At 41.3% G+C, this 15,976-nt stretch overlaps 1 protein-coding gene across 1 annotated transcript; it reads left to right on the top strand.

Annotated features, from left to right (window-relative positions):
- Nucleotides 1-261: 261 nt before the first annotated feature.
- Nucleotides 262-15,081, top strand: LOC310691652 (vomeronasal type-2 receptor 26-like; the record flags this gene model as incomplete). The annotated part of the gene is made up of 6 exons (XM_083471512.1): nucleotides 262-455; nucleotides 3,440-3,728; nucleotides 6,436-6,648; nucleotides 7,134-7,260; nucleotides 8,658-8,773; nucleotides 15,028-15,081. The coding sequence occupies 6 exons, from the start codon at nucleotides 262-264 to the stop codon at nucleotides 15,073-15,075; spliced, it is 987 nt and encodes a 328-aa protein (XP_083327638.1). The 3' UTR covers nucleotides 15,076-15,081.
- Nucleotides 15,082-15,976: the final 895 nt, after the last annotated feature.

Genomic DNA, 15,976 nt, shown 5'->3' with positions numbered 1-15,976 from the left:
TTCGAGTTTCCTGGTTTTCGAGATGAGGCATGCGTTGGGAAGAGCTTATGCCATTGCTGAGGGAGAAAGTAGCCACGTTCGGCCTTCCCGACATCCTTATCATTCAATTAGGGGAGAATGACCTTTTTTAATAGAAGTAGTGTGGACTTGTCGTGGAACATAAAAAGAGATTTGGATGTGACTGCTGCCTTGTGCCCCAGAACAACGGTGTTCTGGTCCTCCTTCCTGAAGAGAATTGTTTGGTGCGGTGCGCAGAACTGTATGGCCATTGAAAAAACCAAGAAACTCTTAAATTGGGCAATAGCCCGTTTGGTGCGCTTTATGAATGGCCGAGTCATTTCTCATGACCGTATCCGGATTGGCGACCAGGCCTTGTATCGGAATGACAGGGTTCATCTCTCAGACCAGGGGAATGACATTTGGTTAGATAGCGTCATCAGCAGCATTAGGGATTGGTAACACCCGTGAGGGTATTGGCGGCAAGCCTTTTTGGGCTCGGGTGGCGGTTAGGCATTGGAATAATGTGTTGTGGTGTCGAAGGGCTAGGTGTGGCCATCGCCTATGCCTTCAATTTTTGGGTATTCCGTTAAAGGAATCTGGCGGCCGTGTATTCTGTCCGATGCCTGCTTGGTGGGAGGCCATGGCACGACCCTCGGTGACATCAGGGGAGAGCCTATAGTTGGATTAGCATCAACAGGCTCCACCTACTGGTGAATAACCCCCCCTTGTTTCAGACTCACCCCTCTCTGAGGGGGTGGAGTCAGCTGATGTAATCCAATGCCTAAGCCAATACCTTTTCACTTGCTGTAATCAATAAAGTTGTGGCCTTTTCTTGCCCATTAACCATATATCACGTGTCCTTGTGTATTCATTCCACTTTGGGGGGATCGGGTCCTCGAACCACAAAGACTCTCCTCCTGGAAGAGAGGGGGGTGTTGTGGGCGTGAGCCTGAGCTCCGCCTCTAGCAGGGGGCGTTAGCCCCCTGCCTCCCACTCACCTGGCTGGCGCCCACACCCATCGGCAGGCACCCAACCAGGTGCCTCTGAGGGGGTGTGTACAGCAGCCTAAATGCTGCGGCGCCAGCCCCTCCTTGGCCTCACTCTTCGTCGTCCCGTCGCGATTCACCCACCCTCCATTCCCTTTGAGCTCAGGGTCTTAGTTTTCCTTGGCCTTGCTATGGACCTTAGGTTGGTCTCCCTGGTTGTCTGGGGGGCCTGGTAGGAATTTTTTCCATTTGGCATTAGGCTTTTTGGTTTTTTCACCTACCTCGTAGCAATCGTCACAACTTTCATGGTATTGGTGGGTAGGTTAGGCATTGGAATAATGTGTTGTGGTGTCGAAGGGTTAGGTGTGGCCATCGCCTATGCCTTCAATTTTTGGGTATTACGTTAAAGGAATCTGGCGGCCGTGTATTCTGTCCGATGCCTGCTTGGTGGGAGGCCATGACACGACCCTCGGTGACATCAGGGGAGAGCCTATAGTTGGATTAGCATCAATAGGCTCCACCTACTGGTGAATAAACCCCCCTTGTTTCAGACTCACCCCTCTCTGAGGGGGTGGAGTCAGCTGACGTAATCCAATGCCTAAGCCAATACCTTTTCACTTGCTGTAATCAATAAAGTTGTGGCCTTTTCTTGCCCATTAACCTTATATCACATGTCCTTGTGTATTCATTCCACTTTGGGGGGGATCGGGTCCTCGAATCACAAACTAATTTTCTGAACAAAAGTAAAATCTGAGTGCCTTGCTTCGCCCACTTTTTCAGTTGCCCCTGTGCACTGCTGCCATGTGCCCCTCTGAAGGTTGCAAACAAGAAAGGAAAAACAAGTATTTCACATTTTGTGACATCAGGGAGATGTTTATCCACTATGTAATTATGAAAAACACTATTATTGTTTTTCCTTAATCTGTAACCAAAAAAGAGACGGAGAGATTAAAAACAAGTGCTTCAAATTTTGAGCTCACTTAAGTACTGGTTACAATGTGCTGCATAGGTTGGAGGGTGTGTGTTTGTTGTGACACATGCAGAAGGGATAAATTGACCTCTTACAGTTGCTGCTTTTTGTGTGGCAAAGCATGCCGTTGTGCAGTTGTGGTATGGGCAGGCATGCATTTGAATTAAGGTGCTTGCTGTTGCTGCTGCTATTGCAGCTACAGCTCCCTCCCTTTGCTTGCAAGAAAACATCAGAAAAATGCACAAACACCCAATACCATTTCTATAGGCCTGGAGAAGTGATCATCGGTGGGATTCTTTCTCTTATACAACATGGGGTATATTTCCTCAATTTTACATTCGTTCCATACAGAATTCATGATTTTCCTCTGTAAGTTTTGCATATATATTTTTTACTACTAATCATTTTTACTACTTAATATTACATATGCCAACAATTGCACAACAGATGTGTGTGGAATGCTACAAAGTTCTGCTTTTCATATGATGTTAATCTGCAAGATGTATAATTCCAATTTCTACTTGTAATACATTTATTAAAGACCTACCCACTGTGGGTGGCACAATAGTGTAGGATGTTGACCCCATCCCCAATTTTCCTAGGAAAAGCCCTTCAAAACAGCACACTTTAATGGGAGGGAGGGAGGAAGAGAAATTAGTGCATGACACCCTTCCTGCCCAAAATAGGGTATCCTGCCCACCATGCTTTAAAAATAGGCAATTCCACTGGCAATAACCAGACAATTGTTAAGTCCAGCTGATCCAAAGGCAGCAAGCTAATCATTAGGACAAAGTGCTTAATTCTGGCTGGATCTGTCCCAGGTTTACAAGAAAATATTTTCCTTAATCCCCATTTGTCTGACTCAGTTCAACAACTCTGCCTGAAGATGCTGAATCAAAATTCACATTTCTTTTCTGAAGGTAACCTGCCTTTCTCAAGCTATCAGGGAGTTGTCTAATAGCTTTTCTGTAATTAAAAACACCACCAAGCTGGAAGGTAAATGAAACAGGGGACTTGTGTTCATTTGGGGGCATGTGTGTGTGGACACGGAAGAGGCTGAAACAGATGGTGAGTACTCTGAGGCATGTTTGAGATGAATAATGATCCCAGAGACTTACACATTGGGATTTGTGGCCCATGGAGCAGGATATGGATCACTTTGGGGGATAGCCTGCATCACTCTATGGGAGTTTTGTATCCTCTTCTTAAGAGTGCCAAAAGGTGAAAGTTAGAATTCAGAACCAACTCGGCATATGGTAGGCTCACTCAGTCAATATGATAAGGAGCCTGATAGAATTGGGTTTCACATAGTTTTCATTGCCCACTATGAAATTTTATGACTTCATTATGTTCTTATGTTATTTTAATAAAGGGGCCCTAATTTTATCCCATTCTCTGTGTGTGTGTTCCTTGACTATTTGCAGTCTGCTAATGCACAATATCTAATTGACCTTTGTAAATCTCAGTGTGAACCTCATTGCAGCATAAAGTTTAAACATTATCAACATGTCCTCGCCATGATTTTTGCCATTAATGAGATCAACAATAACCCACGGCTGTTGCCCAATATCACACTGGGGTTCCATATCTTTGACAACCTATATAACTCAAGAAGAACGTACGAGGCCACCCTGGAACTACTTTTCAAGCAGAAAAATAATATACCAAATTACAAGTGTGGTAGGAAAGATGTATTTTCTGTTACTGGAGGACTCACTTCAGAATACTCCATGCAGATGGCCTCCATCTTAAGTAACTTCAAAATTCCACAGGTATGTGCATGCTTGCTGTTCAGTTATACCCTCTCAATTTTTCATTCTTTTAAAAAAAAGATATAGGAAAAATGTAATTGGTTCACATAAGTGCTGATTATTAATAGTTTGGGAAGCTCAATGTGTTTGTGAAAAATGTGAAGAATGTGAAGAAACTGCATTTTCTTCTTTAGGAACAACGTGAAGATAAATAAAGAATGCAAAATATATACCAATTACTGTAAAAGTTACCATATATACCAATTACTGTAAAAGTTTGTAGAATAGTTTATATTTTCTTTCTAATTGACATATATATAATCATAATTTCAAAAGTAAACATCATTTTAAAAGGTACACATCAATTTTTGAGCCATGCACATGGTACATCTGCTGAAATCCTGTACCTTCTTATACCAAAAATATTCTGGATTGTTCTATCTCACTTTGATGGCAATAATGTAATTACATTGGATATATCACAGAAAAAGTAATTAAGCAGAATTAATCTACTACCAACACACTGTTTTTGTTTCAAGTCCACATTGCAGATTACACCCACAAGAAAACACTGGTTTGCAAGAGCCCTAGGCTTACTTTCATATACTAGGTACAAGTTTAGCAGAGACAGGTGTTGTAAATCTTTATTTAGCAAAGCTATTGATCAACTTTTGAAATGAAGTATGTAGAACATTAAAAGAAAGATTTTTTTTTTCATTCAGCATTTCCGGGGGAACTAAAAAAAGGGGGGATCCTTGCACATTTGTGAAAACTGGTGTATTAATGTTGGAGACATTTCCTATTCTTACAGATACAGTGGTGCCGCACAAGACGAATGCCCCACAAGACGAATGCCTCGCAAGATGAAAAACTCGCTAGACGAAAGGGTTTTGCGGTTTTTGAGCTGCTTCGCAAGACGAATTTCCCTATGGGCTTGCTTCGCAAGATGAAAACGTCTTGTGTTTTTTGCAAGTTTGTTTCCTTTTTCTTAACACCGTTAATACAGTTGCGACTTGACATCGAGGAGCAACTCACAGAACGTGGTGTGGTAGCCTTTTTTGAGGTTTTGGGTGATTTTTGAAGCTTTTCCAAAACTTTTCCGACACCGAGCTTCGCAAGATGAAAAATTCGCTAGACGAAAAAACTCACGGAACGAATTAATTTCGTCTTGCGAGGCACCACTGTATCATTGTTTTGTTCACAGATTGTACACACACTGAAAATTAAATGTGAATAACAGTAAGTGTATAGCTCAACTATTGTGTAAACAAATTCACAAATTGTATACTTTTTGAATGTCATGTGTGAATATAGTCATCACCTGGATGGGGTCCTTTGGTTGCAGATGCTTATAAAAGCAGTTTTTTTTAAAAAAAAATTTGAGTTTTAAAAGAAAACATATGTTTGCTCATTTGTTAGATCACCTTTGACTCATTTGAAGCTACAGTGAATGATAAAAGTGATTTCCCTTTTTCATACTGGACAGCACCAAGAGAAACCATACATCATGTTGGTATCATCCAGCTACTCCTGCATTTTAGATGGACATGGGTTGGCCTCATTATATCTGATGATGATGCAGGGGAAAGCTTTGCACAGAAGCTGTCTTCTTTGTTTATCCACAACAACATATGCATTGCCTTCTTGATAAGGGAAATAGTAACTCATTTTCTTCATAATAATTACTGGAAACCTGAATGCACTGAAAGAATCATGGAATTAATGCAAATACTTATTTCAAGCAATGCCAGTGTGATTATTCTCAAGGCGGATGCTCTGTTGTCGAATAGCTTAACACACTTGATGGAAATAAATGAATTCAAGATGAACACCAATGTAGGGAAGGTTTGGATCATGCCACTTCAGTGGTATTTCAGCACCTTCTTAAAGGGAGAATTGATCGGCAGAAACATTTTCTTTGGTGCATTTTCCTTCTCTGTCCACACAGATACAGTTCCAGGTTTCCATGATTTCCTTCTGAATGTAAAGTTTGATAAAACACTAAGTATGTTCCTCTGTTTCTTCTGGCGATTAGCACTGCTACGGTGTGGAAACTGTAGAGAGGAATATTTAGAAGATCTTCCTTCCAAGGTTTTTGAGATGGATATGTCTGGTGAGAGCTACAGTATCTACAATGGTGTCTATGCTGTGGCACATGCTTTGCATGGTATATACTTCTCCAGACCAAAAGCTATGTTGCATAAAGTCAATGTGGAGCCTGTGAATGTTCACCCATGGCAGGTACATTAATCACTTTAAGGCTGGGAGTACCTATTTGTAATCCACAGTTTTGAGAACATGTTGTGGGCACCAGTTACAAAATGGCTACCATGGTTATTAGGCAATAGCACAGCATGGCTAACACATCAAAATACTGGGAAAAGAAAATGAACACAAAACTGTATGGGTATATCCATGGGGGAAAAGGATCTATATCAGCATTCACTGTGCTTGCTGAGAAAGAAAGAAAAACCTCTGCCTGTTTTCTCTGTTTAGAACAAAAGGTAGGCTAGGTACCGAATCCTGGTCTTTACTTGGAGAGAATTAAATCATAAAACTGCTACCCATAATGTGTGGAAATAAGGTAACAGACAGCTTTTGAACTTTTCTCTGTACTTCACTTCAGCTATAATTTAAAATGCTTGTAAATGACCTCATGGCATATTGAGGGCATGCAGAAACTATGGCTACCATCTTATAAAACTCGTTTTATTTTCTTCCAATCCAGCTCCATGCTTTCCTGGAAAACATCCGCTTTAACAATGGAGCTGCCCAGGAATTCTTTTTTGAGAAGAAGGATTTGTCCATTGGATATGATATCATCAACTGGGTCACTTTCCCCAATGAGACCTACCTAAAAGTCTTGGTTGGAAGGGTTTCATCAAGTCAGAACTTCAGCATTATCAAAGATGCCATTGTGTGGAATACAAGATTGAAGCAGGTAGGAATCAACTGTGGATGGAGCTGCTATCCGCACTCTTGCTGTAGAACCTTAAGTCCTCTTATTTGTCTTTAATAATCTCTGAGCCCCACAGAGGTAGACTGGTGCAATGAAACTAGGCTTCTTTTATACAGGGTGAGTCTTTTAAAAGAGGCTCCATGGAACATGTGTACTCTGTATCCACAGAGCCTCTTTTAAAGGACTCATCCTATACATATTCAGGTTCAGTGTTTCTCCATAGCAGACAGAGTTGCTCATTTATTGCAGTAAGCAGCTGGAAACCGGGCTCCTTCCTGGCTGGCAGGGCTTGGGCCTCTGCTTGTTCTGGGAGCCAATCAGCTCCTAGGAGTACATCCAGGGAACAGAACAGAGGGTAAATTGTGCTCCCTTGGTCTGCGTCCAAGCTATAAAAGGAGACCGGAGCTGTAGGAATACTGGATTCCTGAGGTAAGTATGGTTGGACTCATACATTTTTTTATGAATAGGTGCCACCACATTCCATATGTGTTGAAAGCTGCCATATTGGACAGAGCAAGATAGTTCAAGAAGGCAAACCACTCTGTTGTTATGACTGCACTGCATGCTCAGAAAACATGATTTCCAACGAGAAGGGTATGTGGCAGTACACAGCTATGCAAAGAGGGGGGGGGGGTCAAATATGTGTTTCATGTTTTTATATACTTTGTCAGGACCAGGAAAGGGGAAAAAGCTCCTTCTTGTGTTGTATATTCCTAAACCTATGCAGGCCCCCAAGGAATTACAATTTGCAATTTTTAAAGATTCACATACTGCAAGACAGAGTTTATATAGGCTGACACCAGGTTATCCAGAGAACTGAGGATTTCTCAACATAGAGAGAAATATATACATATAGAACCAAGGAGTCCCGAATACCTATCCATCCCCTGTCCCCCAGAAAGATAATCTAGGAGTCTCTAACCAGGGCAACCAACCCTGAGCTAAACCAGAGGTTAACCTGGACCTATTCTGAACTAGTTTGTAGGTAGGTCTTACTTTAATTAGCATACATCCACCAGAAGAAAGAGATGTTGTTCCGCTCAGTAAGCCACGCCCCCACCAAACTTCCCTATTGGGTGCCCAACCTGGGAGGGGCATGGCGCGCCAGCCCTGGAGTTGAAACAGGGTGGAGCGCCCCCTGCATGACGCGGGAATCATCTCCCACTCACAACCCCTCTCCTCCTTGGAAGGAGGAAAGGCTTTAGCATACATCCACCAGAAGAAAGAGATGTTGCTCCGCTCTCCCTTCTCCCTCTCAGAGAGGTGGCTTGGAAAGGAGCAGCTGTGCAGATAAAATCAGTGGCTCTGCTTCTGCCCCTTAACAACAAACAAGAAGATGAATCATGTGATGGGCTGCTATCTTCTTCCAGTGGTCAGGGTAGAATCCAGCCTTTTCATTCAGCCCCCCCCCCAATACATGCTGGTCCTTCCTGCTCGGTACCCCATCCCCCAATAGCTGCAGACTGCTCTGAGTGATCCTATCCAACCTGATAGATAAGGATATGGAAGTATAAGCATCTCATAATAATAACTTGATTTGTGATACATATGTCAAGAAAGGATAACAACCACATTTCGGACCACCAAATATTTTAAACCAGGCTGTAGGATGACTAGGCTGACGGCTAGGCTGCGGAATGTACCTAGCCTATCCCTCATATTTTTGTTCCCTTATTACCTTGTTAAATTTATTTCTTTAGTGTATGTATGTATGTATGTATGTATGTATGTATGTATGTATTCACTATCCATTCTTGCAGGTCAACTTCAGCTTCTTTGCTGAAGAGAGAAATTGGGCAAATAATCGTACCCACCCTTTCTTAAAATGAAAGATCAGAGAAGGGGATTGCTTAATTAAACTTTGCTTTTATGCTTCGTATAAAAATGTGGATTGAGCCATTTTTGTCCAGTATTAATTATGCATTATGCCATTTCTTCCCTTCTGCATAAAAGCTGTCATTTATATGATATATCCTATTCATTCCTTTCAGATGCAACTCATTGTGTCAAGTGCCCAGGAGATCACTATCCAAATGAGAACCATGACCAGTGTATCCCTAAGGTTATATCTTTCCTGTCCTATCAAGAGCCCTTGGGGATTGTTTTGGTTAGTGTTGCTCTTTCCTTTACTGTGATCACTTGTTTTGTGATACAAACCTTCCTAAAGCATTGGAACACGCCCATTGTCAAAGCCAATAACCAGAACCTCAGTTGTGTTCTTCTCATTGCCATCCTGTTGTGCTATCTTTCTTGTTTGGTCTTCATTGGCAAACCTGGGAAGCTGTCCTGCCTTCTTCGACAAATGACTTTTGGCATCATTTTCTCTGTGGCAGTTTCTTGTGTGTTGGCAAAAACAATCCTTGTGGTCCTGGCCTTCTTGGCCACAAAGCCAGGCAACAGGATCAGGACATGGCTGGGCCAAAAAGTGGCTACTTCCATTGTTTTTTTCTGCTCCCTCCAACAAGTTTATATTTGTATTGCATGGTTGTTGTTCTCTCCACCATTCCCAGATGTTGACATGTACTCACAGGCTGGGAAGATCATACTGGAATGCAATGAAGGTTCCATCACCATGTTCTATTGTGTCTTGAGCTACATGGGGTTTCTAGCCATGATCAGCTTCACTGTTGCTTTCTTAGCCAGAAAATTGCCTGACACTTTCAATGAAGCAAAGTTTATCACCTTCAGCATGCTGGTGTTTTGCAGTGTTTGGATCTCCTTTATCCCAGGTTACCTAAGCACCAAGGGAAAATATATCGTGGCTGTGGAGCTTTTTGCCATCTTGGCCTCAAATACTGGGCTATTGGCTTGCATCTTCCTCCCCAAATGTTACATCATTATTTTCAGGGCTGATTTCAATACTAAGATGGTGCTAACAAAAAAAGGAAATGACTGATTAGTTTTTGTTTGTTACATGTCTCTCCCCCCCCCCCCGGAGGGGAGGGTTCCAATAAATACTTTTTTACTAAACTTAGTAAACTGTGTAACTGCATGTTGGCTAATAACTTTCAACTGTTAAGCCATTGAGACAAGGAAACCATATCATAGTTTAGGTGTCAGGTTAACCAATGAATTCATACTAGAATGAAATGAAGCCTGTGTTACCATGTACTATAATTAGAATTATCCATTCTCACTGTTCAAAGATACAGCTATATTGTACCTGAAAATTGCTTGGCACATTCACTGAAGTCAAGTTCATAAACCTTGACATGCTGTTATTTTGTTCTGTGTGGATTTCTTTCCAACCTGCTTACCTGAACACCAAAAAGGTGGATATATAGTGGCAGTTCTGGTCATTTTCACTTCCACCAGAGGCCAATTTTCTTACATCTTTCAAAATACACACCAGACTTCCCAGCCTCTTTTATCCCCATCAATCACCTCAGGTTAAAAGCCAACCCTTCTTCCCTTCCACGAATGTGCAACATGAACAGATATTTATATAAGTGTTGATGGTGTCAGAAGTTCCCTTGAAAGTCTCATATGTGTGCTCCACTCCTCCTTCCCTGTTTGCTCACTCAACTACCAACTGGCCTGCTGGCCCCTGGTGGTCTCCTCTAATGATGGGGGGCCCTTCCTGGCCACCTGCAGAGTTGAGCTGCTGCCCACCTTGTGAGGACGGAGCCACATTTTCTTAATTGTGCCCCCCCACTTCCCCACTCAGGTCTCCCAGAGTACAGGTGAGCTTGGCTGACTTGTGGTAGGAAAAGAGCCTCCATTGCACCCCATGCCTGCCTTTTCATGGTCTGGGCAATGAGGCAAGCCGTTCTAACTGCCATGGTTGGTCACAACCATCCAAAGAATAATTGCTTTCTTTTTTAGTTTGGTATATATGAATGTTATTATTTGCATCTTTTGGATATATAGATGATATGTATTGATCTTCCACAAGAAGTAGAGACTCCTCAGTGCAAACAGTTTACCTGTATGAATTGTAAAGTGACAGAATCAGCTCTGTATAGGATGGAGGTGATGTGCTTATCCTTGTCCCCACCCCCAATATTCTCAGTTAATGTCTGGGGGGGGGGTATAATTATGATGGCCTGCAAAAGAAGTTTGAAAAAGAGAGGAGCTTTTTTATCACCACCAACACCCACAGTTTAATGAAAAACCTTTTCCAATTATATTCATTGGAGCAATATTGGACTTGAGACATACCATCATCACTTTTGCACAGCTTCACTCTTTTGCCAATAAAGTACAATAAAAAACGCCTGTTGCTTCAAACTCCTAACTGCTCAGTTCTCATCAGAGAAAATTCCAAAAGACTGCAGTGGAGTCCCGTGAGGTTTGGCTCTGCTCAATTCCAGTCTGGTTAAAATTACTGATGTGTGAAATTGCAGACTCTGTGTTGGCATCTCCTGGATGTAAATTCCATTACTGTTCCTGCATGATATTCCCATTTATTTGGGATAAGGTAATCTTTTCTTATGGTCAGTAAATAATTAATGTAAGGCAATGATCTTATGCCCAAGAAACTGGTGTAAAGCAAGCACAGCATAAGGTAACCTGCATACAGTACACTAGATGCAAAGGGGCTTGCCAGGAAAGGGTACTACTGTTGGATGAGCCAGCCTGAGCATTGCAGAGGGAAAACAAACCTTCAAGATAATATTTGAGTTACGCCACCCTTTTTGCTGACTTAACAGACAGCAGGTTGCCAGGTCACTTGACTGACCTGAATCCAAATAGAATCCAGTCTAAATCCTACCCCCAAAGCCCTTAGAGGGACATAAGTATTGGGCAGTGGGATTGGATACAAGATCCCAGTGGATCTTGCTATAGGAATGCTTTCTATATCAGCGATGGACAATCTCCTGTACTGCAGATGTTGTGGGACTGCAACACCCATCCACCCCAGCCAGCATGACTATTAGTCAGGGATGATGGTAGTTGTAGGTGAACAGCATCTGGAACACCACAAACTCCTCATCCCTGAACTCAATATTGTAAGGAGAACCAACCGTGTTCAGACAGCCTCACAGTGAAGCAGGTGGTACCTTGGCTGTGTCTGTGATTTTTTTTCGCTATTTCCCACAAGCAGAGAATGCACCAATTTGGGGAGGTATTTACCTGCTCTGTAATTATGCAAAACACTATTATTCATATGTAACCAAAAAATACAACAAAGAATTAAATAAAAGAAACCAAGGGCGGGTAAAGGCTGAATTCCTTTGAGTGCTAGTTACACTGTGCCTCTTAGAGCTGGACGTATGGTGATAGATGCACGAAAGATAAAATCACCACCTACTGTTCTCACTGTGTGTATGGTGAAGCATTCATGTTGTTATGGGAAGGCATGTACATAAATGCTGGTGTTTGCTGTTGCTGTTGTTGTGGCAGCTACAGACCCCTCCTTTTGCCTGTAAGGAAATGACAGGAGAATGCAGAAACACCCAAGAACATTTGTATAAGCCTGGAGAAGTAATCATTGGTGGGGTTGTTTCTCTAAAACAACAGTGGGTTGATTTACTTGATTTTAAAGATGTTCCAGACAGAAATCACGATATTGGTTTGTAAGTTTTGTACAGTTTTGTCTACTTCTAATCCTGGTTGACAATGTTAGATTTGCCAACAACTGCATGGCAGAAATTCCTCTGGAATGCCACAAAGTGTTCCTTTTCATAACTAACGTGTCCCTTAGAAAATGTGGGTTATTGGTCAAAATCCTGTCACCTGTATGGAGCAATGTCCAAAAGATTCCCTGTAATGGGGTAGGATTTTGAGCTCCCCACCCCCCAGGTTTTTTCTAGGGAAAGCACTTCAAAACAGCCCACTTTATAATGTTGTGTCCCATTATATATGCCCCTACCTAAAAGGAAAGGAAAGAATGAAAGCGGAGACAATTCACTGCCTTCTCACTGCATGTTATGCATAGTGTATGCATGAATCACCAGGGAAATATACCAGGCAGGAAGACAAAGAGGTACAAGGGAGTACCCTGCATAGCTTTCCCCACTCAAAACCGGCTGCTCCACTGGCAAGAACTATCTAATGTTAATATATTCTGTCCCACTGATCCAAAGGCAAACAGCTAATCAATGGGATAAAATCTGGCTGCATCTGCCTTGGATTTACAATGACTTACTCTACCTGTTCCCTCTCTGTCTGACTTAACTGAACAATTATGATCTCAGATACTGAACCAAAATACATTCATCTTAACCTCCCTTACTCCAGCTAGTAGAAAGTTACCCAGCAGCAATTTTAAAAACCAAACAAACCTGTGCTGCTAATAGCAAATTGAACAATCCCAAACTCACCTTTATAAATCTCAATGTGAACCTCATTGCAGCACAAACTTCAAATATTATCAACATGTTTTCGCCTTGATTTTTGCCATTGGTGAGATCAATGACAACCCACAGCTCTTGCCCAATATCACCCTGGGGTTCCATATCTTCAACAATTTATATAATTTAAAAAGAACCTTCCAATCCGTTCTGGATCTACTTTTCAAGCAGAGAAATAGTATGCCCAATTACAAGTGTGACAGGAAAAATGTATTATCTGTTATTGGGGGACTCACTTCAGAATATTCCAAGCAGATGTCTACCGTTTTAAGCAACTACAGGATCCCACAGGTATGCACACTCAAGCTTCATATGGATGATGTCCACTTGCTTTTCAATTATGCTCTATCAATCTTCCTTTTTCATAAAAAGAGTATGAAAAAAATGAGAAGTTGTTTCTCAAAAGTGGAAGTAATTAATGGTTAATGACACTGTGTTGGAATGCTGATTAAAAACTAAACTTCTACACATAAATTAACACCTAAATATGGTTATATTTGCTCTTCGTTACATTCATACTAGAGCCATTTAAAACCATAGACTTAGATTACCTAAATTAATGAGCTACTACAACAAATAACTTTGGGCTATCTGTGTTGCACAATGACTAAAGGTAACAGAAAAATATTTAGCTGCTAACAAGCTCTACATGGTCAACTCAGCAGTGCTATGTTTTGGACTAATTAATTAATAATGAACAGATCTATACAAATATGAATATGAAGAGACTATTCTTATTCTATTATACAGGGCTGTAACACAAGCACATTAGAGAGCTCTCCAGACTTTTTTATTATGCACTCATGATGATTTGTGCTCATGAAGCAATTGGAGGGATCATACAACATCCCTTTCAGTACCATTTGTGCCTGTAAAAGTTTTGGTGTGGTCATATTGCTTCATTTTCAATCAGTGCACATGCTGTAATGTCCTGAAATCCTGTAAATTTCAAGGCCACAGATATTCTGTGTTGTTGTAGCTTTTATCCCACTTTAGCTGTCCTATTATACCTACAGATAGCAATAATGTGGTCCTATAGGAAGTATAACAGGACAACTAATAAGGCAGCATAACCCCACCCCCAGAACACTATATTTGCATCAAGAACCTGCTGCAGAAGACACCTTCAGTAAAACACGGCTCTGTGGGAGACCTGGGTTTTCCTTTATCTACACATTCTAGTGACTAATTGTAGCAGAGAAAAGTCATTTAACAGACGTGTTGAAACACTTTTGAGTTGAGGTATCTAAAATATTTCTTGCTGAATAAATACATTGTCAATCAAAAAGAAATCCTACGTTTAGGTGCATGTACATGAAAATAAACATATTCATGGGGCACTTGTTCTATTCTTACAGATATTATTTATAGTTTGTAAATTTAATGTGATTAATAGTATAAGTGTATAGCTTAACTAAGGTATTTCAGTATACACATTCACAGACTAGCGTTGTTGAATGTAATGTGTTACCAGAGTGACCACATGAAATGTGTCCTTGGGTGCAGTTGCTTATTAAGGCAGAGTTCTTTTGTTTTTTGTTTGTTTGTTAGCTCACTTTTGGTTCATTTGAAGCTGCAGTTAGTGGGAAAAGCAATTTCCCTTTTTTGTACCAGATGGCACCAAGGGAAACTACGTACCATATGGGGATCATTCAGCTTCTTCTGCATTTCAGATGGACATGGATTGGCCTGGTTGTATCTGATGATGATGCCGGGGAAATCTTTGTGCAGAAACTGACTCCTTTGCTTGCCCAGAACAAAATATGTGTTGCCTTCTTGAGAACAGTAACTAACTATATTCTTAACAGTTACGTGCAGTTGGATTACATTGTAAGAATCAAAGAGTTAATGCAAACATCTGTTACAGGTGATGCCAATGTGATTGTTCTCAAGATGGATACATTTTTGCTTAATTTTTTAGCACAGTTCATGGAAACAATTGAAATCAATGTGATGAGCAACATAGGAAAGGTTTGGATAATGCCTCTTCAGTGGGATCTTGTCAGTAAACTAAGTGGAGAAATGATTGGCAGAAACATTTTCTTTGGTGCCTTTTCTTTCTCAGTCCACACAATTGCAATGCCAAAATTCAAGGAATTTCTTCAGAATGTAAAGCTTGATGATACTTTAGAGAAGTTTCTCTGTTTGCCATGGAAAACTGCATTTAAACTGTGTGAAAGCTGTAGAGGAGAGGAGAATTTGGAGGAACTTCCTATAAAGATTTTTGAAATGGAAATGTCTGGTGAGAGCTACAGTATCTATAATGCTGTCTATGCTGTGGCACATGCTTTACATGCCATATGCTTTTCCAGACAAAGAATTTTGTTGCATAAAGGCAAACTTGAGCATGAAGAAGTCCAACCATGGCAGGTAAAGTGTAATCACTTTAAGGCTGGGCAATGCTTTTTCTTTCTAGAAAGAAAGGGCATATTCACATTAAAAGATGGGGGTAGTGGCACACATGGGGAAGGGGCCAGTGCATGGGGGAGGAGTGTGGCCTGATGCCAAGGCTGAGCAGTTAGTTGTTTTGATGCTCTGTATCTCACACACAAACCTACTGGGGAGCTGCCACCCAGGTGAAGACACCTACCACAGCCATTGCCACCCGGAAAAAAATAGTTCCTGGAATTGTGTTCCGGTGTACTCCACTGGAAAAAAAGCACTGAGGCTGGTGTTGTCTATTTGAAAATTTGAGATCATGCCTTGGACACCAGTCACAAAGTGGCTACCATGGTTAACATGGCATAACACAACATTGCAACTTATCAAAACACCAGAAAAATAGACATGGATGCGAAACTGAATGGACATATCTCCACCACCACTGCCTGAGATTCAGCAAAAGAATCTATATCACCATTCACTGCACATGCTTAGAAAAATATATTCCTTGCCCACCCTTTTTTGTTCAAAATAGAAGGCAGACTAGTTCTCAAATTTTGACACCAATGAAGTGCGAGCACGTCTAAACAGGGGTTTTCAATGTAGAGATTGAGCCCTTTCAAACAGGAACT

The sequence above is a fragment of the Podarcis liolepis genome (genome assembly GCF_965112155.1).
Source record: "Podarcis liolepis genome assembly, chromosome: 13".
Taxonomy (NCBI): Eukaryota; Metazoa; Chordata; class Lepidosauria; order Squamata; family Lacertidae; genus Podarcis; species Podarcis liolepis.
This window is presented reverse-complemented; position numbering and strand designations above follow the sequence as displayed.